At 54.2% G+C, this 22,674-nt stretch overlaps 1 protein-coding gene across 1 annotated transcript; it reads right to left on the bottom strand.

The window, feature by feature from the left end:
* Positions 1-1,073: 1,073 nt before the first annotated feature.
* On the bottom strand, positions 1,074-21,996 carry ITGA5 (integrin subunit alpha 5). Its single transcript, XM_081483636.1, has 30 exons — positions 21,748-21,996; positions 15,379-15,509; positions 13,719-13,831; positions 13,465-13,585; positions 13,198-13,259; positions 13,062-13,107; positions 12,671-12,796; positions 12,397-12,441; positions 12,218-12,261; positions 10,272-10,328; positions 10,046-10,098; positions 9,553-9,761; positions 9,086-9,277; positions 8,816-8,861; positions 8,559-8,660; positions 8,305-8,360; positions 8,017-8,171; positions 7,570-7,707; positions 7,371-7,438; positions 6,863-7,013; positions 6,685-6,777; positions 6,487-6,566; positions 6,315-6,395; positions 6,097-6,202; positions 5,592-5,744; positions 4,364-4,450; positions 4,140-4,253; positions 3,417-3,518; positions 2,753-2,875; positions 1,074-2,168 (listed from the first exon to the last, which is right to left on the bottom strand). The coding sequence occupies exons 1-30, from the start codon at positions 21,972-21,974 to the stop codon at positions 2,085-2,087; spliced, it is 3,165 nt and encodes a 1,054-aa protein (XP_081339762.1). The 5' UTR covers positions 21,975-21,996; the 3' UTR covers positions 1,074-2,084.
* Positions 21,997-22,674: the final 678 nt, after the last annotated feature.

The following is a 22,674-nucleotide window of genomic DNA, read 5'->3' as shown; positions in this document are numbered from 1 at the left end:
GTTCTGGGAAGTTGGGAAGAAGTTTCTGAGTTACAGAATTATTAAGAAGTTGAAGATTGGAGTGTAGAGCAGGTTTGAATTCCCAGGAGAGATATTTTGAGATCATGCTGAACTGTGAGGCAGGAGCCTAAGTTAATAAGAACTGTCCTGTTGATGGGGGAAAAGGACGAGGAAGACCTCATACATAGCCTCCCTTCCCCAAATTCCCATAAATTTGTGACTGTGCTGCCCTCTGGTGGCTGACCTCGGTCTAGCAGGACATAGACACCTTTGCTTCTAAGAATCCCATTAGAATTTCAGCACCCCTCCCCATGCTCTTGCTGGACATTAGTTTAGAATAGGCCTCAAGGAGACAGAGGATGCTGAGGGGTTCCCTCACTTTAATTCATCTGCAAAGACCTGAACCCTATGTCATGTTGGTTAAGAATGTGGGCTTTCACAGTCAGGCAAGGCTGAATTAGACTCTGTGACCTTGGGCAAGTTACATAACTTCTCTGGACCTCAATTTCCCCTCGTGTAAATGGGGTTAATTGTGCCTGCCTCGCACATTTAATTTGATAGAAATCAAATGAGATAATGTATGTAAACTATTTAACATTCTCTCTACCCATCAGAATACAATGGGTAATGAAAACAAAACACAAACCCAACTGGCCTTCTTCTGATTTAGTTCTGTGGCCTTTTCTCTCAACCCTTTTCATTACTGTAATTTCGGGAAGCCCAAGTGAGTCTTCTGGGCCATCTTTCTCCACCTTCAGCTCTGACCTCTCCCTTTCTTTGTATTCTGCCCTAACCCTCAAATCCAAAGAGAAGGAATTCCTCTCCCTGTTCTCTTAGAGGTGTTGGGATCAGATCTGGTGGGGCTGGGGGATGGGCAGGAGTCAAGCCCTGCTTTCACCCGTTCCATCATCTCTTCCATGTAAGAAAAGATAACCCTAAAACTAGTTCCACAGTTCCTGGGGGTCATACTCCTGGCTCCCAGTGGAAAGAAACTGCAAGAAACATTTCCTCTCCACCAAGCGGTCTGGTTCCATGAAAGATCTGGAAAGAGTAAGGAGAGGACAGATTCCAGCTCTGATCAGTGGGGGCACCGGGCCGGGTTTATTGCACTTGCAACAGAGTTTAAATAAGTCCCGGGTGTCCGGAGCCGAGGTGAGGGGAGGGTTGGGTAGGGAGAGGAGGGGCAGCGTCAGTGCAGCTGGCAGGCAGAACCCAAACCCACAGGCCTGGGACAGCAGGCTCCCCCTTTCTGCGGAGGACTGAGAGGGCCTATGTCCAGCCAGAGTTAAGGTTCCAGATCTGTTACCATCATGGCCCCTTCAGGGTCCTGGGCAATTCCTGACCTCTCCTGAGTCAGAGGTGGATTTGGTCTCCAGGCCCAGGTCTGGAGCAGGCTCAAATGTCCTGGATCTGCCTAGTTAGGTTACCAACGTCTGAGTCTGGGTCCCAGATGAACTTCAGGCCCCAGAGGCCCCAGGTTCGACTTGGCCCTGTGAAAGTTCTGGTTCCCCTTGGAGCTGCTTCTGGGCCAGCGTGGATCCTGGTGTGGGATCTGTCCTGAGCTGGGCCTGGGGTGCCATCCATGGTTAGTGTTCTTTGTTGGCCCACCAGGGTGGGGGCTGTCCAGAGCTGCCGTGTCTCGCTCCCCAGGTTCCAGGCTCTTAGCTGGGGGCTTCCTGTGGATCTCTGGCAAGGCCGACGACAGATCTCTGCGGGTTGGAGCTGGACAGGAAGTCCTGGTGCCACATCTGAGACAGAGAACTGGGATTGGATCCCCTAGTTCTGGTTCCAAGGTGTTTTCAGGAAATTCTCCAAAATGCAAAGGTGGCAGGGAGGCTGGGGCCTCTGTCCCTGGATCTGAGTTCCCTCATCCATGAGGAGGGCATGTGTAAACGAGGGTCCTTCACAGTGCATGGGGGGAGGGGATCCCCAACTCCTCATCTCCCGGCTCTGGCCCTTCAAGTATGTCTCTGGGCTGGGGAGAGGAGCTTCTCCCTGGCCCTCAGCACCTTCAGGAAGCGCCCAGCCCCCTCCCTGTCAGTAGACTGAGGGCGGGGGGACTGGGCCTTCAAGATTGGGAGGAATCAGGCATCAGAGGTGGCTGGAGGCTTGAGCTGAGCTTTTTCCATGGCGGTGCCGTACGGTAGGGAACGTTTGAAGAATCCGAGCTAATGAGAAGAAAGGAGGGAGAACTGAGTTACTTCTCTGCAGATTTTATCCCAGGAGGGGATGAAAATGACTTCAGTGCTTCCAATCTCCCCATCTTGCAAAAGTGGCCCAAATTCAGGCTGTGACGACTACCTCTCCAAGAGGTTTAATGGGCCAGGAGGGCTTAGGCTGCGGTGCTTTGGTGTTGTAAAAATGTCCCCAGTTAAGCCAGGGATGGCAAACAGATTTGAAGTCTCGCTGCCTAGAAGTGGCTGCCTCTTGAGAAGGATTGAGGCTATTGCTAGAATATGATCAATTAGTGACGGCTACCATGGGTTTCTGAAGGAGGTGACACACACATATGCCACACACTGGCCACTTGTGAGTCACCTTGATTTTCAAAGTATTGGTAAAGTTATCAGCTTGAGTCAAGAGAACTCTTTCTAAGCTAGGGGCTGTAGAATGAAAGAAGGGATGGTATGGGCCGTGTCCAGAGGGGATGCATGTGGCTGGAGAACTGGTCTGGAGGCAGATACTAGGGAGTGTGCTGGGTCAAGGGCAGAACCTGGTGAGAGAAGGCCAAGTCGAGTAGGATGTGGCTGACCTTGTAGAGGATATAGATGAGCAGACCGAGGAGCAGGAGGCCAATGAGGATGGCTAAGATAATGATCCAGAGAGGGACTCCGTGGCTGCCTTCTGCCTTGATCCACTGCACAGCTGTGGCCACCTGGGGAGCAAGCCACAAGAGGTCACTGAAAAGCCATTGGTTCTTCTCACCCTACACTTGGCTCCCACTTGCCACTAGATTTAGACCCTCTTCCCCCTCCCATTTTAGGCTAACAGAATTCTGAACTTCAAGTTTCTAAAATGTGCGTTACTGTTTCTTTCTGGCCTTCATACCTGCTCATTTCCTCTCCCCAGAAAAGATTCCTTTCCTGACCGGTTAGCCTGGTAGATCCAATGGATTCTTCAGGTCTTACTTAAACATCGCTTCTTCCAGAAAGCCTTTCCCAGTTCTGCAAGTCTGTGTTCAGGTGTCCCTATGATGTGGTCCCATATACATGCTGACCCTTGTCACACTGTCTTCTCACTGCCCTGTCCATCTTGCTTATCATTGGATTCCCAGGACTTAGCACAGTGCCTGGCACATAGTAGATGCTCAATCAATGTTTGTTACCATAATCAGGCCAGCCCCCGTCATGTCCCAGTCCTCGTGCCAGGCCCAGAACTCTGTCTTCCTTGGCCCAGCCTGCTGGCCTTAGACTTACCTGCAGCTCCTTTTGGGGAAGCTGCCGAGGCAGGATTTTATAGGGCATCTTCAGGGCTTCATACACGGCCTCACACTGAAGGCTAAATGGCTGGTGCTCCCGCTGTGGGTGGGGAAAAGGTATTCAGGGTGACCCCTCTTGGCATCTGGAGGACATAGGGCTCCCCAATTTCTGGCTCTGGTTATAATTTTTCCCTATTTTGAACTCATTCTCTGAATCTCTCTCTACATTCCTTATAAGAGAAAATAAATATGTAACTAAATAGTTATAACTGAATAGTGGATAATTAGATAACGGCATGTTCAATAGAAAAAAAATTTTTTGAGTCATTAATATAGGTTAAGTACCTAGGACAATGTTTAGCCCATAGTGTGCACTCAACAAATGACTACTATTTCCTGTTTCTACATCTGCTTGCCTCTCCACGATGGATTCACCCTCCGTCTCTGTCTCTGTCTTTCTGTCCTTACTTGCCGGCTGGTCTCCTTCCAGCCCTCCCCTTCTCTGAATGGGCCAGAAAAGAGAAGCTGTCAGTCCCAGTGAGGCCACTAGGTGTCGCCAAGGACACACAGCCCTGTCCAAACAACGGTGAGGAAGGGGAGCAGGGCTGCCTGGGTCCCAATCACCAAAGCGGGTGGCTAGGGCAGTGGGGAAAGCGGGGGTCAGTCCAGCAGACCTGAAGGTCAGGGGTCAGGGGTCAGGACTGAGGTGAGGCTCCCTCACCTGTAGAAAGGTCTTGGCCCAGACGCGGAAATGCAGTTGCAGACTTCGGCTCTCTTGCCGGTGGAGTGGCCCCAGCTCGCAGCGCAGCTTGAAACATTCTGCCTCTGGGCATTTCTGGGAAGAAATAGGAGGCTTGAACCGTGAGTTCTGCCCTTCTGGTGGCTCTGAAGACCCACAGAGGTACTCAACACTTGGGCCCAGACCTCAGTCCCAGGACAACTTACCAGAATCTGAGGCCCTGAGGAGGCAGGGCTCCGACCTGGAACATCCCGTCTTTGCAGCCGGTGGTGCTGGGAACCCTCGGGATCCAACTGGAAGAGGAAAGAGACCATTAGCTGCCTCTCCCACATCATTACAGCATCTGAGTTAGCCTGCATCCGGGGTCTGCAGCAGGTTTGACCTGGTCTTCTATCCATGCAACTGACCACCTCCTATGGCAAGGCAGTAAACTCCTTGTTGAAATACGGAAATGAATGAGATTTGGTCCCTGGAGTTTAGGAGGAGGCGATGTGTCAGTAAATAATTAGGGCACTGTCTCTGCCTTGAGGCCTTTGCACTGGCTGTTCCCTCTGCTTGGAATACTCTTTCTTGAGTCTTTACAAGCAGTTTCATCCTTATCTTTCAGACTCAATTCACCTGTTCCCTCCTCAAGAGGTTTTCCCTGATGATTCAACTCAAACAGGCTCCCAGCTCCACCCCACCCCAGCATGTGAGCACTGCACTTTCATCACTTTTCGATATCTGTTCCTTTCTCTTTTTAATTTTTATTGTTTATTGTGTGCACATGCTCAGTCATGTCTGACTCTTTGTGACCCCATGGACTGTGGCCCCACCAGGCTCCTCTAACTACGGGATTTCCCAGGCAAGAAAACTGGAGTGGGTTGCCATTTCCTACTCCAGGGGATCTTCCCGATCCAGGGATAGAACTCTCGTCTCTTGCATCTCCTGCATTGACAGGAAGATTCTTTACCACTGTACCACCTGGGAAGCCTTATTGTTTATTACCCTCCTCTAACTCCATGAGAGTAGGGACCTTGTGAATTTTGGGTACTGTGATATTTCCTGAGCCGGTAACATGGTTCTGTACAGTCAATCATTTAATTTAAATGTTGTCTGTGAATAAAATGAACTTTAAAACAGACACTGGGGTCTAGGGGAGTGGGTCTGAAGAAGGCTTTCCAGAGAGGGTGACGCTGAGCTCGGCCCTAGGAGTATGCCAGGGCATGGAGTCAGGGAAGGATTCTTCAGGCAGAAAGACAGAAGTGTAGTGCTTAAAATAATCTTTTCCCCTCCCAGGGCCTCAAGGGGTCTGTGGGACTTCTGACTGCCTTCCAGTGGCCCAAGTCCTAGCTCCAGACACATCCTCATTAGCTCTTCCAGGTCCATGCAACCTTCCCCAACTACCATTGACTTGGTCCCCCCCACCTCCCGGCCAGTCCCCAGGCCCCTCACCTCCAGGCCCTCTGGGTTGGGGGGGTGACTGGTGGTGCAGTTGCTGAGTCCTGTGACCTGGGTCACGTAGAGGAGCTGCTGGCCATCCAGAGCATGGGGACAGCTGAGCTCCAACACGCCCTGGCTAATGGAGCTGGGGCCCAGGTTGATGAGCTGAGGAGAGGAAGGCACAGTCATCATGGGAAGGGAGGGAGCGATTCTGCCCTGTTGAGACCTGGGTCCCAGTGGCCCACTCTTCCCTGCTCTGAGTCTCAGGAGTGAGGCAGGAAATCAACGGGCAGAGATGAAATCCTTTCCAGCCAACTCTCCTGGATGTGGCTCCATCCTCCCCTTCTAAGTCCCTCAGCTGGCCAGTCTCTCACTGATCCCTTCCAGGCCTTTACCTCTCCCTTCCCCCCTTCCCCTCAGCCCCTCAGGCTGGGCCCAGCCGTCTGTCACTCATACTAGCTCCCCCTTCCTTGTCATTCATTCTAGCCCCGCCCTCCATTCCCAGCAGCCCGCTCACCTCATAGACATGGTGGACAGCAGGGCCCACGTCACCCTCCTCCTGCGGCTGGTCTTGGGGATGCCAGTCGCTCACCGGAAATAGCACTGCCTCGGGCTTGGAGACACTGCAGAGAAGGGTGGTTTAGAGGACAGTGGAAGGGACCCCATTTCATATGCCTCCTTTGCTAGAAGTCCGTCTCCCTTCCCAGAGACGCCCCATTTTGCCCGGGCACTGACCCGTTAAGAGAGACCTGGGCCTGAGCCTCCACCGAGAGCAGGAAGGAAACCACGTCGCTTTGCGAGTTGTTGAGATTCTTGCTGTGGGATGGAGGAGAGACTCTGATGGTTCTAGAGCCCAGCCAGAATGTCACTTGCACGAGACTCCGCCCCTGCCCTGCCCCCTCCCTACCTGAGGATCTGGAAGTCAAACTGGATGGTTTTCTTAGTGTCTCTGAGGTGAGGGACTGTGAACCGAAGGCCACCCCAGAGCTGCAGGACAGGGAGGACGGACAAGCGGGCTGTTAGACCGGGCGTCTGCCACACACTGATTGCAGCCTTCCTTCCCTCCCCCCCAGCTCAGCTCGGGGTGAGATGGTCCCAGACTTACACTGGCCCCAGCCTTCATGGGGTTGCCCAGGTCACACACCAGCAGGCGACTCTGGTTCACAGCAAAGTAGTCACAGCTCAGGCTGGAGAAGTTCTGGAGGTGGGGTGGGTGCAGGTAAGGCTTCAGTGTCCCTCTGGCAGGGTCTCCTCCCAAGCCCCGCCTGTGGGTCTGCACTCACCCCTGGATGTCTGACAAGTCCCGAGTACTCAGCCTCCGGAGGGGCCTTGACCCAAAGCTCTGCCTCATAGGCGCCACCCTCACCCACATTCTGGGCGTGGAAAGTGAGGTTCAGAGAATTCTTGTCGCCCAGGTATACATGGTTCTGCTCCCTGGAGGGGACACACAGGGGTCAGGGACACTGGAGAATTAATCCTCAAGCCAGACAATGGGCCATAATGATAACAATATAATAATAATAGACACCGTTCACTGACTTCCAGCTTTATGGCAGGCACTAAGCTAGATGCTTTATGTAGATTATTTCATTTAATTCTTCCAAAAAGCTAGAGAAATAGATGCTATTATTCCCACTATACAAAGAAGCTGAGTAATTTCCCAAGGTCACACAGCCAGCTGATATGTTCCTCTTCTACTTTTCCACGTGCCAGGTGCTTCCAAGCACCAAGTGTCCTGCTAGGCGACTTCAGCATCTGGAACCCCCCAGCCTGATGTCAGGCTTCACTTACCCAAACACTTCCAGCTCTAGGTCTGGCACACAGATATTGTCTTCTCCACAGTCCAGCAAGATCTGAGCCTGGGGAGCAGGGCAGCCTTGAGAGGGGGAGTTGCGACTGCCTCCCAAGCTGTTGACTCCCCGCTCCAGGGCCCCATCCCCAGGGGCCCAGCCCCCTCTCCTCCCGGCCTGTCTCCCCACCCTGCCCTCACCTTGTCCTCTATGCGGCTCTTGCTCTGGTAGTGTAGAACTGGCCGGAGGCCGTGGCTGTCCACTGGGGCTTGAGGGTCCAGGGAGAAATTGAGGGCGATGTGAATCGGAGAGAGCTTATCTCGAAACTCTGACTCGTTCTGGGGCGGCAGGGGGGAGGGTTCACAGAGTCAGGGGACACAGGGGACTTGGCGGCCCTGCTCCTCATCCTCTCACATCTCCCTTTGTCCACGCAAGACCCTCAAGAATTTAGGTGTCCAAATGACTGTGCTTATTGCTTCTGAAGCGGCCTGGTTCCCAGCTCCTCGGACAGAAAGGCACCCTTCCCCAGCCTCCCAAAGTCCCAGGACCTTCACTGGAATCTCCCAGTCCCCACTTTCAGGAGGGGTCCCCAGTTCTATGTGGCCACCCTCCCCAAGCCAGTCCACGCCCCTCCCTCCTGCCCCTACCCTGAGGTAGATCTTCATCTCTCTGCAGTCCTCCCGAGCCCCGTTCTGGATGAGCAGGGTCTGGGTCAGGGTGGCCTGTCGGGAGGCCAGGAACAGCGCCCGGCGCACTCCGCCCTTCTGCTTCTGCCAGTCCAACTGGAGCTCCACCGTGAAGCCTGTGGCCATGCATGTACATTAAGGAGCATCTTCCCCTCCCTCCTAATTTATCCAGAGAGAAAAGAGGCCCCCAAGTCCCCAGCCCCTCCACCCCTGCCCCAGTGCCTGAAAGGTTCAGGCAGTCTCCCTCACCGATGGAGTCAGGAACATGTTTTCCAGAAGCATTGAGGCAGAAGCTGAGGTTGATGCTAGAGGACCAAAAGGAAAGCTGGTGTATTCAACTGGAACAGGCATCGTATTCTCTGCCTGCCTCCCAGACAGACCCGGACTGGGACAGTCCCATGTGCCCCCTTTCAAAGGCCTGCTCTCCCTCCCCACTTCCAGGCACAGATGAGGTACCCCCAGGCTCCATCCTGCAATCTCCCACCCCCCCACCCCCCACTCACCAAGTCACAGGGTTTCCCTCCAAGCTGCAGCTGTGCTCCTCTGGGTTGAACATGGCAGGAAAGATGGTGAGGGAGGCACTGGCAGACACGATGGGGCGACCCCTGCCAAGAGTGGATGTGGGGATCAAAGAACTAAGGCACAGAAAACTGATGCCCAAGCCCCAGGATCCCAGTTTGTACACTTCTCCAAACTCAGCCCTATTGAGAAATCCCCCAGTTCCCGTGTCTCCCAGGGTGCCCCCTGCCCGAGTTCATACCTGTATACCACAGCCTTGTCTACACCAAAGGACCCCACAATCAGATCTGCAAGAAATCAAAAGAAACTACCCCTTACAGCAGGCCCCCAAACAGAATTCTTCCCAACCCCTTCTAGCAGCATTGTTCAAGGAGGCTGAAGTGAGGGGGCATCGCCATCTGGTGGCATCATCCTAGAACTGCACCCAGGAGCTTAGGCAAATACATTAGAGAGGCCAGGGGGTCTGTGACAAGGGAATTCTAAGTTGAAAGGGGCCTCGGGCACCACTCACCAGGGTATCCATTGCCATCTAGGTCTCGGCCTCCTCGAAGGGCAGAGCCAAAGAAGTCTGGCGTGTGGCCAGCTGCCCACAGGGGCAGCAGAACCTGGGAAGGCTTAGATGCCAGACCCCCTGGGCCCCCAGGGAATATAAACACCACTCCTTGCCGGTTCTCCCCACCAAAAGCAGCCCCAATGGCTACATCTGCAAGACACACAACACACACCAGTCAGCAGACCAGGCTTCCAGGAATTCAAATCTCTACCACCAGACCCCAGGACCCAGGATCCTATTTTTCCCACCTGTCATTCCCAGTATGCTAAACTCTTCAAGCCCCAAGATCTAGACATTGGGATTAAAATCCTCCAAGAGACGCTGGGGTGTCTTGGTTATCTTATCTGACAGTCACCTCTCCCCAGATCCCTTCTGACTCAGGCCCCTGGCTCCTCCTCAGCCACTTGAGCTCATACGGTGCTCACCATTGTAGCCATCCTGGTCTAGGTCCCCCAGGGGGGTCAGGGAGCTGCCGAACCGGCCAAACTCATCATGGCCAGTGAGGGTCAGGGTGGGCGTGGGCTCCATGCCAGCCAGGCGCTGCAGGTAGATGTAGACCCTGCCCACCTCCTGTGGCCGCCCATCAGCTGTCCGCTCCATGAGCAGGGGTGCCCCTACCAGCAAGTCGTCCAGCCTGAGGATAGGGGAAACACTGGCATCCTGAGACCCTGCCCTTCCCCCTCCCCTCCTCAGTCCCAGCGCCAGGAAAGCCCAGGCATCCTGGATTCCCGGCTCTTTCCCACCCAAGGGAAAGACCTGAGATCTTCTGGCCTTTGGCGCTCACCTCTCTCCTTGCCCCTGAGCCAAGGGTATGCAGGCAGGAGGAGAATCCAGGGAGGAACTCTCCTTGCATTTTTCTGTCCCACCCCCACTCCTCGCCCCTGGGGAGGGCACTGCTGTGCCTTCTCCACTACTCACCCATCCCCATTGATGTCTGTGGCAGCCACTGCGTAGCCAAAATAGGAGGCCATCTGGAGGGGACAGAGTGGCAGCAGCGGGTCAGTACCAGGGAGTCAATCAACAAGGGCTGTGGGGGGAAGTCAGGGACTCCAGGGTGCCTGAGAAGTTGGGCTGAGCTTACTGACTCAGGGCCAGGGCTTGGTTGGCAGAGGGCAAAGCTGGGTTGTAGAGGGGGTGTCCTCACCTGTTCCCCTGAAAAGTTGTAGAGGGACCGGATGTCTGAGCCATTAAGGATGGTGACCTGGGGATGAGGAGATATACCCATTGATCCCAGACTCAGATGGATGGAGGACAAATGGGTACAGGATACCCAGGGGCAGTCATTCCTTGGAGACATAGACCACTTGTCCCATAATTCCCTTCTTGCTTTGCCTTCACCATAATCTTATCTCTATACTGGTAGCTCCATCTCATGTGGACTTCATTATTTTCCTCCATGTCACCTATCAGCCACTACTGACAGATTCTATACTTATCTGTCTGTTGTGCATCTGATCTACCTACTAGAATGTGAGATCAGTGAAGGCAGGAGCTGTTTTGTTCTTTGCTTTCTCCCCAGAGCTTAAAGTCATGCTTGATGAGAGCAGACACTCACTAATTATTAGCTGAATGATTGAAGTCTCATGCCCCAGCCCTCCCAAACCACATACACTCATGTCTCCCCCATATTACCCCTTAGTGATGGGCTCTACTGGTCTCTTGACTCCTCATTCTCTTCCCTAGTCTTGCTGCTGTTCCTCTGGTGTGAGCCCTCCCCAAGGAATGCTAGAGAAAGCCCTGGTTTCCCCCTGCCTTGGACATTCCCTTCCCCTCAATGCCCTTCCCCATGGCACCGAGACTGATCACCCTAGAGCTGGTCTAGGAGGGACACTGGTGGCTTGGAAATTCGTGGTGGTTCCCCGCAGCCATGGCCCAATCTCAGCTTATTGGCTTGTCCTCTGAGGCCCTGGAGAATCTGGATCCAACCTATCTGTTTTTGCCCAGCCTCTCTTTTTTTGTTTATTTGGCTGCACTGGGTCTTGTGGCATGCAGAATCTTTAGTTGTGACATAAGGGATCTAGTTCCCTTATGTTCAGAGATTGAACCCAGACCCCTTGCATTGAAAGCATGGATTCATAACTACTGGAGCACCAAGGAATCCCCCAATCTCTCTTTAGTTTCTTTATCGTCAATCAGCCCATGCTGAACTGGCCTGAATTGTTTCCCTTTCCTTCCATGCCCTTCTCATGCTCCTGTTTAGGATGCTCTCTTTCCTCATCTCCTCTGGTCTTTCATAGAACCTTGTCTGATCCATCCCCACCCTAGAAAGGAGGTTATTACTCCCCCTAAACTGCTGTATCATCTTAACCACTTTTCTGAAATTTATGTTAGTGCAGAAAGAACGCTGACTTTAGAATAAGACAGGCCTGGTTTTAAATCTCTATCCAGCCACTTACTAACTGGGTGATCTTAAACAACTTACTTGGTCTCTTCGAGTCTCAGCTTTCTCATGTGTAAAATGTGACTGGTAATATCTCCCCCGATAAGCTTGTTGGGAAGAATAGAAATCATGAGTGGACAGCGCCCGATGCACTGAGGGGCTTATGCACAGGAGTTGCACGCTAGATTACGATCATATGTATGTCTTATCTTACATACTTGATTAGAAGCCGTACAAGATGGGGTGTGATGTCTTATTCATCTTCTTATCTCATATCTTGCCCTAATAAATGTTGGTAATTGAATGGACTCCTATGACATTCTTATCTATATCCTTTTTAAAGCACTCGCCATGGTCTAATAATAACAACTACAGTTGTACCCTGCCTAAGAGTTCACTAAGTACTTTCACGTGCATTATCTCACTTCATCCTTCCAAGAGCCTTGTGAGGTCAGAACTATTATTATCCCATTACTTAGAGAAGAGTGAGGCTCGGAGAGGTTAAGCAGACTCAAGATTTTTACGGAATGAAGTGGGATAGGAATAAATCACAGATTCATCCAGAGTAAGTGCCAGAACTTGAATCCTGGTCTGATCCAAGAGCCTGTGTTCTGATTCACTTTTTGAACCGTCCCAAATCACCATGCATGGTTCTTTGTGATTAGGCAGGGGAGGGGGGTGAGGGAAGGGAGGGTCAGGCTGGGCCTTACATAGCCGTAGGTGAGGTTCCCTTTGGGCACACCAGCAACGAAGTCTGGAAAGGGAAGAGAAGGTTGCAGGCTAAGGGCAGGGGAAGGGGAGTCAGACAAAAATGTCTCAGTCCTTGGGGCTCCAGATCTGGGGTCTCCATCTGCCCCCTCCCTTGGCCCCAGCCTGGGGACACACTCACCTTCTTTATCATCACCACCAAATTCACCCACAGCCACAGAGTATCCTGGGGGACAGGTGGATGGATATTAGGTTTCTTGCTTTGGGGACCCCTCTGTCCTGGCCCATCCTCAATCCCTTCCCCACCCCTACTGAGCCTTCATAGTCAGCCCGCAGATGACACATGGGGTGGGGGGCTGGGGATGCCTGGTGGGAGAAGGGAGGTGAGGGGTGAGTGAGGACAGGGGCCCCCTGAGGTTCTCCCCCTGCAGCTCCCACCCCATTTGCTCACTCACCCAGGTAGCTGTCATCGTAGATGGAACTGGCCTGGCGAGTCTGCAGCTGCCCCCGAACTGGGTTGATCAGGTACCCAGGATAATAGGATTCTGCAATCTGCTCCTGGGTGGCGGACAGGATCTGGCCTGGGGAAGGGGATGAGGAGCGGATGGCCGGAGGAGGAGGTGGCAGGGAGTGGGGCGCTGGGGGCTGACTGGGGAGATATTCAGAAGTCTGGTTCAAGGAGGGGAAGCTTTTGGAGAGTGGTGGGAGAGAACGGGTAAGTCTCAGAGGACAGGAAGAGGAGTATTGGGACGGGGCAGAGGAAGGAAGGATGGTGATCTTGGGCTGGAAGAGGGATGAGAGGCCAGGTGCAGGAGACGGATGCAGGACAGTGGAGGAAGGACTCACCTTGCCAGAAATAGCTCCCTGGTCCACCCAGGACCACACGCCCAGTCTGTTCAGGGGAAGAAGGTGAGTCTGCATCTGGTCCTGATTCTCCTGCATCCACCACCCACAGCCAGGTTCCTCCCAGATCCCTTCTCACCTTGGTAAACTCGGCACTGAAGCCCCCTTGGCAGTAACCCTGTCCTGCTTCCTGGCTGAAATCTGCAAGAGGAGAAGGTGTTGGGAAGACGCTCTGCACAGATGGGTCAGGCAGGAAAGAGCAGAGAGTTTGGGGAAGGCAGGGGGAGAGGGGGCCCTAGAAAGGACCTCCTTGGACCAGACAGTGGGCTATCAAGGCTGTTGGGGGGTGGGGGACTGTGGGGACTCAGAGAAGGCAGATGCGGGACTCACGGCACCCCTGCCCTACCTGAGCGGCAGGGTGCATACTCCAGAATCCGGGTGAAGTTGTCTGTGGAGAGGTAGCAGGTGCCCACGGGATCACTCCGCGGCTCCTTCTCGGTGCGCCAGCTGTAGAGGGGAGCACAGGCCTGGGAGGGCCCAGGAGGAGGAGGCGGCAGGTTTAGTCCAGCAGGGCCTCTCTTTCCTCCCTCCTCACTGTGCTGTTATCCCCAACCACTACCCCTCCTGCCCATCACGGCACTCAGCCTGCTGGGCCCTCACCAAGATGGAGGAGCCATGGGCTCGCACGGTCGCCCCAAACCACTGCAGGGACTTGTACTCCACAGGCTCCCCTCCCTCTGGGCTGGATGTTGAGGACTCCAAGATCCGAGAGCCTTGGGGAAGTGAGAAAGTGGGGTCATGCCAGCTGTGGGCAGCTGAGCCTTAGAGCAGCCCCTGCCCTCAGCCTGGGGGTACCTCAGTACTTGCAAGCCCTGAGCCCATGACTCATGGGAGGGAAAGTGAGGAAGGTCTTTACAATCTGCTTGTTGTGGCCTGACTCATCTTCTGCTGCATGTGTGCACATACACCCACGTGTGCACACATGCACACACACAGAACCTGGGGTTTCTCGAGTTGTAGTCCCCTGATGTGCTTGCCTCCTCACCCAGCTGGGACAAGGATGCTTGTGATAAGGTGGGGAAGAATGGCTATTTCCTGAGAGGGCAACCCTCTGGGTGCACTTCTGTCTATACCTGGGCTTGTGTCTTAGCACCTGTTCTATGTCCTTGACCTTTCTTACACCTCTGGATCTCTGCCCTATGTCTGTGTATGTGTATGTGTTCATGCATCTGTCTGTCTGTCTCTATCCTTCAAAGCCCTCTCTGCCTTTCTTAAGACAGCCTTTCTTACTCCTTTGCTTCTCACCTGTCTTTCAGATTAAAAAAATAGTAATCATCAGGGACTTCCCTGGTGGTTCAGTGGTTAAGAATCCACTTTACAATGCAGGAGACATGGGTTCTATCCCTGGTCAGGGAACTAAGATCTTACACACTTCAGAGCAACTAAGCCTGTGCACCACAACTAGTGTCCGTGTACCTCGATGAAAGATCTACTCGAATGCCACGACTAAGACTGGATGCAGCCACATAAATAAACATATACTTAAAAAACAAAAAAATCAATTGGTTTTGTGCTCTTACACCGCCTCCCCACCCCCGTCTCTGTCTTTTGATGCTCTCCTCTTTTGTCCCCTCACCCCAGTTGATCTATGGAGCCAGACTGCTCAAGTTCCACCTTTTACTAGCTGTGTGACCTCAGACAAGTTGCTTAACCCATTTCCTATAAAATGGGGATTATCATACCTCATGCCCTCATTCAAAGTATGAAATGCGTTAATATGTGTTAAGTGCCGACAATAGTGTCCAGTGCATAGCAAGTGCTCTTCAAGTGTAGCTGTTATTACTATTTCTTAGCCTGTCTCCCTTGGTCCATCTCTGCATCTACTTTGGACCTTAAGCTCCCTGAGGTCGGTGGCTTAATCATGTTTCAATCCCCTGCAGCACACAGCACAGAGCCTGGCACGCATTATCACTTAGTCAGTGCTTAGTTAAAAGAATCGGAATAGGTTCTGTGACTCTCCCTGTCTTTGTCTGTGTTACTGCCCTGGCCTCCCAGAGTGTGGGTGATTCAGGGAAAATGAGAGCCACATGTTTCTGAATCATGCCCGCCCTCCTTGGGCTGGGCTGGACTGAGAACGTGGTGTGAGTGCCACAGGGAGCCGCTGCACCGCTGCTGCGCGGAGCCGGAGTCCCAGAGCCCGAGAGCACGAGGCCCTGGAACTGGTTAGGCTCCGCCCCGCGCTCTAGATCCCGCCCGGGCCCCGCCCCCCAGCCTCAGTCCCACCCTTTAGTCCCTCCCCGACTAAAGCAAAGCGGGTTACCTTTGCTGTCAAATTCAATGGGGATGCACTGTGCCGGGCTGGTGCCCCAGGGACAGAGGTAGACGGCACCGCCCTGCAGCACTCCCGGCTGGCTGGTGTTAGCCTTGGGCGCCCCCACCAGCACGCTGACCCTGCGGAGGGGAAAGGAGAGTCATTTCAGAGGGGCTCCTAACTCTTCTACAGTCTCCCCAGGCGGGGAGGGGCTGGCTGGGGGTGGGATAGATGCCCCCCGAGTTGTATTTATATCTCAGAAGATGCCACGGATGCCAGAGGCACAGGCTGGAGTCAGGCGGTCCCCATGTGCCGCTGTCACTAACACAGCCCCTCTTCCCCCTCCCCCCACCCTCTCCTTTCCTACCTTCCCCTGTCATTAGAAGGAACCAGAGTCAATTCTGGGAAGGGGTTGGGGCCAGAGGGCCTGGACCCCAACTTCCCCATCTCCCCTATGGACCTGCGAAGACCGGAGGTGCAGCCCCTGGAACCCCAGGGTCCTTTTACCTACCCTCTGCTCCCAAGCCAAAGCCCTTCTCTGGGCAAGACCCAGGCATCCGGCTGCCCAGCCGGAGAAAAATGTGAGACTTGGAAATCAGGCAATAGAAGCGGAGAGAGGCCCTGGAGGATGGTGAACACAGATTGTTCCTGGGGGCCTGGGCCTGCCCTCACCCTGGGCTCTGGTGGGACCTCCCCACCCTGGCTGGATCTCTGTCTCAGCCTCTTAACACCTTTCCCATACACCATCCCTCAAGTCTGAATTCAGATCTCGCTCTGCTGGGTCTTAGTTCTGGACAGGTGCCTCATTCCTCCTGAGATGACGAGGAGAAGGTTGCCTTTGCTGGGGGTCCTCTGTAATGGGGTGGTGTGAGTTAAGGTCCTGGGTAATCTTCCTGCCTCTGGCTCTGTCTCTATCACTCCAGGGTCCTTTGCCTCTGAGGCCTCAGTGCAGCTGGCAGCCTCTGGGCTTTCTCCTCCAGAGTCTCCCATGAGGACTGCATCTGGCAGCCGGGGCAACTGACCCAGTATCCCTGCCAGCCTTGGCCTCTGCTCTCCTCCCGTATCTGCCTCTGGCACTGCTTCTCAATCTGTTCCTCTGCCCTATGAGTGCTTGTTCTCTTGGTTTTAGTTTTAGGTCTGTCCCCCTCTGTCTTTCTCTCTGTCTCACATCTTGGGCTTCTCTATCTCTGTTGGATTCTAGCCCCTTTCAGATCTCAGAACCCCCAACACCCACCCTTTTCTTGATATTTGGATCCCTTCATCAGCCTTTCTTACCAGGAGTCCCCAAGTCTGAGATTATGATAGAGATCACAAATTCAGGGGTGTGTGAGACAGGGGGATAAGACAGGATGGGTGACAATGGCAGACACACTGAGTAGGGGAGGGGCAAAGGGATGGTGTCCAAGAGGAATAGGAATGGGAACACCAGAGGGAGCGGCTCCAAAGGACAGAAGTGAGGGTGGCTGGACCAGAGGATGAGGACGGAGGAGGGAGAAGAAAGGGTCCAGAGGAACAGGAGGAGAGGCCCAGAGTGAGAGTTCCTGGAGTGATGGGGGGTGGGGTGCCAGCCTCGGTTACCCTGGGGACAGGAAATGTTTACTGCCTGTGGCTTCCTGTCTGTTTCCAACCTCTCACTTCTCCGTTTGTCTCCCACCCGCCTGCTGGGCCCCACCCCTCTCACTCAGGCAGTACAGCCAGTTGGGGGTGGGTGGGAGCTGGCTACTCAGAGGCACAGTGACCTGGTTGGCTGCCAGGCCTAGTAGGTGAGGTTGGTGTTGGAAAGAGATTGCATTGCCCCAGGGCTGGGGGAGGAGAGAGGGGTGCAACCCTCTGTAGCAGAGGCAGCCCCAGAAAACAGCAGTGGTACAGGAGTTCTGGGTCGGGCACTAGGTCAGTGGAGACTTGGGAATACCCTTTCCTGCTTCCTCAGGGTGAAGAGGTTGCAATGGTTAGTTACCTCCAAGTTTTCCGGAGCTCTGATACTCTTCCAGGCCTTGGCCAAGGGACCCTGCTCCCACCCTTGATTCTCCCACCACTTCCCTGGGTTGGGGAAGCAAAGCCTGAGTGTTCCTGGGTTGGCCTGAGGAAGAAGCCTGGAGTTTGTGGCGGGGCGGGAAGGTGTGAGAGGGGCCTTACAAGGTTTATAAATCCCACAGGCTTGTGGGACAGGGGCCTAGGCTGTGGCCGAGTGAAGGTTCAAGGGGTCTGGCACACACGCGATGGACACAGATCCCAACCTAGACCTTCCCCCGTGCCGCCTGTGGCTTACAACTGAGGATGCAGTGGCCCTTCCTTCCCAGCTCCTCCAAGTCCAGTAAATAGTGCCCTCCCCCGTTGCCGAGCAAGGCACCCAGTGTCCGGAGTGGCACCTCACATAGCTTATCCTTATTCTCCCACTCCTAGTTCCTGCTTCCTAAATCCTATAGCAGATGGATCCTACTAGGGGTCCAAGAAGGTAACAACCTTCTTGGGCTATTTTCATTATTTCAGAAAGCCTAACGGAAATCATGCGTTTACCTGATAAGGCAGCCCAGGCTAATTAAAACCTCAAGTGTATTTGCTTTGGGCTGTAATTATATCAACTCCTGTGGGGAACCTGGTTATCTCATATTGGTCAGAAGCTCTGATTGGCAGCTATGGATGTCTTCTTGTTCTAACTTCTAGTTGATAAAAAACAGGAAAAAGGAATTAATTATTCCTTCCTCAGCGCAGCTTGGCAGATAAACTCGTCCAAACTATGGAGACCAAGGGAAGAAATAATTGCCATAATTTATTCTGAAGCCTCAGAACCCTGGTATTCTAGAGTTGGTTCTTGGAGACACAGGCTGCCCCAGCTGGAGGGCACCGAGGAGGGCATCTCCGGGATTGAAGACTTTCTTGCAGAAGCCTCAGGGCTGCCACATGGAGTAAGCAGAAGCCACTTTGGTCCTGACACTGCTCCCCTTCTTCTTTCAGAGCAATCTCTTGTCTCTGTTTTATGTAGAATGCCCTGGTAAGATGTCATTTGAATTAGAAAGAGAAAGGAAGGAAGAAAGAAGAAAGGAAGGAAGGAAGGAAGATGGAAAAGAAGAAAGAAAACTTTAACAAAAAATACAGCTTATCCAGTCCCATGTCCTCATTGTACAGAGGGGGAAACTAAGTCCCAGAGAACTAAAGTCACATGTCCAGGATCACTCAGAATCTTTTCCAATGGAAGAGCTAGAGGCCGGGAGTCCTGTTACCTGGTCTACCCTGTTGCCAATTTGTCCCCTCCTCTCCACTATCTCGCCAGTCAGGCTTCTGATTAACCAAGTTCCTGTTCAATACATGGTTACTGTTTGACTCTGATGGCCTAACAAGGTCGGGGGTGGAGAGTAGCAAACGGACCGGACTCAGCTCCTGCAGGTCCTACAGCAGCCCTGGCCAGGCCAGAGGAAACACCTGGTTCTGGGTCCCCCAGTGTACTCTCCAGGGAGATGCCTGGCTGGCTGAGGAGGAAGAGTTGCCTCTACTTGTGGCAGTACTACAAAGGGCTAAGAAGGTAGGCTAAGGCTGGTGAACCTATTAAGCGCATGTCTTGGGCCAAGTTACTGACTTCCCCTTTCCAAGACTTGAATTCTCTACCTGTAAGATGATGGGTTGCCCTTGGATGGTCTCTAAACAAACTTCTAGTTCTAACCTTCTATGATTCCTGAAGCTTCAGTTCATATATATATACATATATATACACACAATGGGGACAATAAAGCTTCATCTGTCTAAGGCAAGGATTTTTGTAATGATCCAACAGAAAAATTGGTATGAAAATGCAAAGAAATGTGCTTATAGCTATCACTGCTATAAGCAAATACTAAAAGCAAGTAAGAAATGGTGCAAAACTTAGACAAAGAACTAGGTGGTGTCCAGGGAGGAGGGAACCAGAAACAGAAAATAGGTACCTCATAAAAGTCATGCCTCCCATGTATATTGATCACCCTCTGTGGACCAGGTCCCTTTATACATATTGTCTCAATTAGTCCTCAGAACAGCCTCATAAGGTAGGTGTCTGATTTTCAGGAGAAGATCAGGTTCCAAGATTTAAGCCTTAAGTAGCTCACCCCAGGTCACACAAAGAACAAGTAAGTGGTGGGGCCTGGACACACACCCAGCTCAACCTGACTTAAAGCCTGGCCCTTTCCTGCCGTGGAACTTCTCTCGATGCCTACCCTGCCCTTTGATGCTCTTTCAGTTTCCACCATGAAAGGTGAGGGAGGGGGCCGAGAACACTGAGGCCCTCCCTCTCCAGCGATGGCCCCAGGTGAGGGGCTATGTTTGTCCCCTGCAGGGAGGAAGGCTCAGAGGCCCAGCTGTGGTGGGGAGGGAGGTCACTGGGGAGGTGGAATGTTCCTATTCTAAGAGTGCTTTGTACAGAGAAAATGAGAGCGGGAGGTGTGCAAGCTGGACACCTGGGTTCTCTTGGGAGGAGAGATGAGCAGAAGGGTAGGGGGAGGGGTTGAGAACGCTGGGTCCTGCTCTAGTCCTCCTTTGGGGACTCCAGGATCAGGCCAGGGGCCAAACAGACACCTAGGGAACCCGGAATGTGTGAAAGTCCAGATGTTTCAGAGGCGTGTTTTAAAAGGGAGATGACACTCTTGTTAGGTGGGGGGTTGGGTAAGAGGAAGATAAAGAGCCAGATAACTGACCCCAGCCCTGGTGCCCTGATGTGGGGAAGGATCCCATCCCCTCCCTCCCTCTTCTCTACTCCATTAGGGTTGTGGTAAGCAGTTTGAGGGGGCCTGGGGTAGGCCAGGCCTGGCAGAGACTCCAGGCCAGGGTGATGCAATGGGGTTTGGGCAAGAGGCCAGGGGGGTGGGGTGGGGGTTGGGTGGGGACCTTGAATAGTCCAGAACCAACAGCTGGAGCCTAACCATCTTTCTTTTTTCCCATCCTCAGGTCCTCCAGAAAAAGGAGAAATTTGTCCCTGTACCCAAGTGGAATTACCTAGATTAACCCCTTTTCTCCAAAGGGAAAGGAAATGAGGAGATTCCAGCTAACTGTATGTGTAAAAACAGCTCACCTCTGACAGAGAGCCTATCAAACCTAGATACCAGCGGTGGTTGTGGTGGTGGTGAAGGGCAGTGGTGGGGGGTGATGATGAGAAGCAGCAGTGGGCTCAGAGCCCAGAGATGTAGAAAGAGGACTCCTCCAGAGGTCGAGGATCAGTCCACCTGGCACCCGGGAGTCCCTGTCCCAGTCCTGGAGCAGCTTCCTTCCCTTCTTACTACCCCTCACTCTTCACATTTAAGCAAACACCCTTGTTTTTATGTAGCCTAGCTTGTCTCAAGTCTGTGGGCTCCCCGTTTTCCTGGCACACAGGATCCAGGCTGCTTGTTACCCTGCTGAGTTGGGAACCGGGATCCTCCTTGGAGACTTCCCGGTCTTTGAGGTCCTGTGTTCTGACGCTCTTGGGCCCTCGGAGCCCGCGTCTCCCCAGCTTCCGACCCCAGCCCCATAAGTCCCTGTCTCAGTTCAGCTCCAGCCGACTAGCTACAGGAAATCAGCTTTTCTCTTCCTCCTAAGAGCTAGAGGAAGAGGGAAACCGCCCACCCCCCTTCACGCGCGCACACACACCCCTCCCGACACATCCCAGTACCCGCCCTTGGCTGAGCCAGTCCCCAGCCCCAGCGCCCCCCAGGACCAGAGTCCCGGGACTCTCCCAACTTCCCGGATCCCCGCGTCTGAACAGAGATGGGGTGAGGGGTGGCGCGCGGAGTAGGAGACCGAGGAGGAAGGGGAGGGAGCAGCCATCCCCCTCCCGGGTCTTTCCCAGTCTCAGTTGAGGGGGGAGGGGAGGATAAAGCTGGCCCCCATCTAACCTCCAGGACCCCTTCAGCCTCCGACTTCCTTCTTACTACACACACACACAGAGCTCATTCTGCTTCGACTCGTCCTCTCTGAGCACAATGGCCCTCAGGGGTCCCGGGGTTCCCCAGTGCTCCAAAAAGCCTCCTGGCCTCCGCGCCCCCTCTCCGTCCTCATCCGCCTCCGGTCTCCGCAGTTCTCCAGCCTCAACCAGAGACCCTCCGCTCTCCTTTCCCGCGCCCTCCTCTCTCTTGGCCGCAAGACCCCTGCCCAGACTTCTCCAGCTTGCAGCTTCGTGTCCTCTCCCCACTCCACACATGTCTCTCCGCTGATCGCTCCCAAACTCCTGCCCCCCCACCACCACGCCGGCCACTGTCCCCTCCCTACTCCAGCGCGGGCCCCCAACTTTAGCGCGGGCCCCCAACTCCAGCCCCAGTTCTTCCAAACTCCGCCTCCCAAACTCAAGCCTCGGTCCCCTCCAGACTCCAGCCGCGCCCCCAGTCTCCAGGCGCGCACCCCCGCCCTCCGCCAGCCCGCCGCCAACCCTCCTCAACTCACCCGTCCGTCCCCGGCCGGTAAAACTCCACCGAGAAGCCGAAGAAGGAGCCCGGGGGCCCAGAGAGCACTGCCGGGGCCTCCGCGTCTAAATTGAAGCCCCCGACCCGGGGCGGCGGCGGCAGGAGCAGCAGCAGCAGCGGCAACAACGGCAGCAACCGGGGTCCGCGCCGGGCGCCCCGGCGCAGCTGCACGGCGTGGAGAGGGGACCCTGGCGTCCGGCTCCCCATAGCGCCCGCTCTTCCCTGTCCTGGGGCCACCGACCCGGAGCCGCTTCCTAAACCTCCCAGAGGCGAATGACTCAACGCGGGGAGGAGTTTGCCAAACTCCCGGCTGAGCCCTCCCCCCGCCTGCCGGGGGGGCGGGTGGGGGGGCATTCCTGGGTCCCTGGAACGCTGAGCCCGCGCCCCCCACCCCGAAGGGGCGTGGGGGGGCCCGCACCTCTCCACTTTCCTCGCCCCAGCCCCAGCTGGAGGCCGGTTGTCTGGACTGGGTCAGACTGGGCGGGTTTGGGCTCTCCCCCTCCTTCTCTCTGCTTCCCCCTCCTTCCTCTCGCATCCTTTCCAGATGTACAACGTAAACGCTCGGAAAAGGAGTCGGAAAAAGGGAGTGGAGAATTTCCTAATGAGGAAAGGAATCACCTCTGGAGGGCGGAGGGAGTGTGAAATATGTGTGTGGGGTCTCCCCCACTAATTCAGGGAGGAGACTCCGGGTTCTAAAGAGAGAGGAGACACCTCTGGCAGCTGGCCAACTGGGATTCCCCCTTGCCTTCCGGGGCCACGGGGTGCCTGGGTTCCAGCCAGCTGGATTTGGGACTCAGGAGTTGAGGTACAGAGTGCTCCCAGTCAGCCTGATCTGATGGAGGACCTACACTGCTCTCAGCTCCCCGCGACGCACCCCCAAGTTGCTAGAATTGAAAACCCAGGAGTC

The sequence above is a fragment of the Giraffa tippelskirchi genome, chromosome 4 (assembly GCF_054371585.1).
Source record: "Giraffa tippelskirchi isolate mGirTip1 chromosome 4, T2T-mGirTip1v1.2.pri, whole genome shotgun sequence".
Taxonomy (NCBI): Eukaryota; Metazoa; Chordata; class Mammalia; order Artiodactyla; family Giraffidae; genus Giraffa; species Giraffa tippelskirchi.
Note: the sequence above shows the minus strand (reverse complement) of the source record. Positions and strands in the feature narration are given on the sequence as shown.

Coding starts and splice junctions, on each gene's coding strand:
- ITGA5 (XM_081483636.1), bottom strand. CDS start 21,974: ATGGGGAGCCGGACGCCAGGGTCCCCTCTCCACGCCGTGCAGCTGCGC. Junction 13,832..15,378: donor CATTGAATTTGACAGCAAAG/GTAACCCGCTTT, acceptor CACTTCCCCAAG/GCTCTCGGATCTTGGAGTCC. Junction 8,661..8,815: donor GACAAGGCTGTGGTATACAG/GTATGAACTCGG, acceptor CACTCTTGGCAG/GGGTCGCCCCATCGTGTCTG.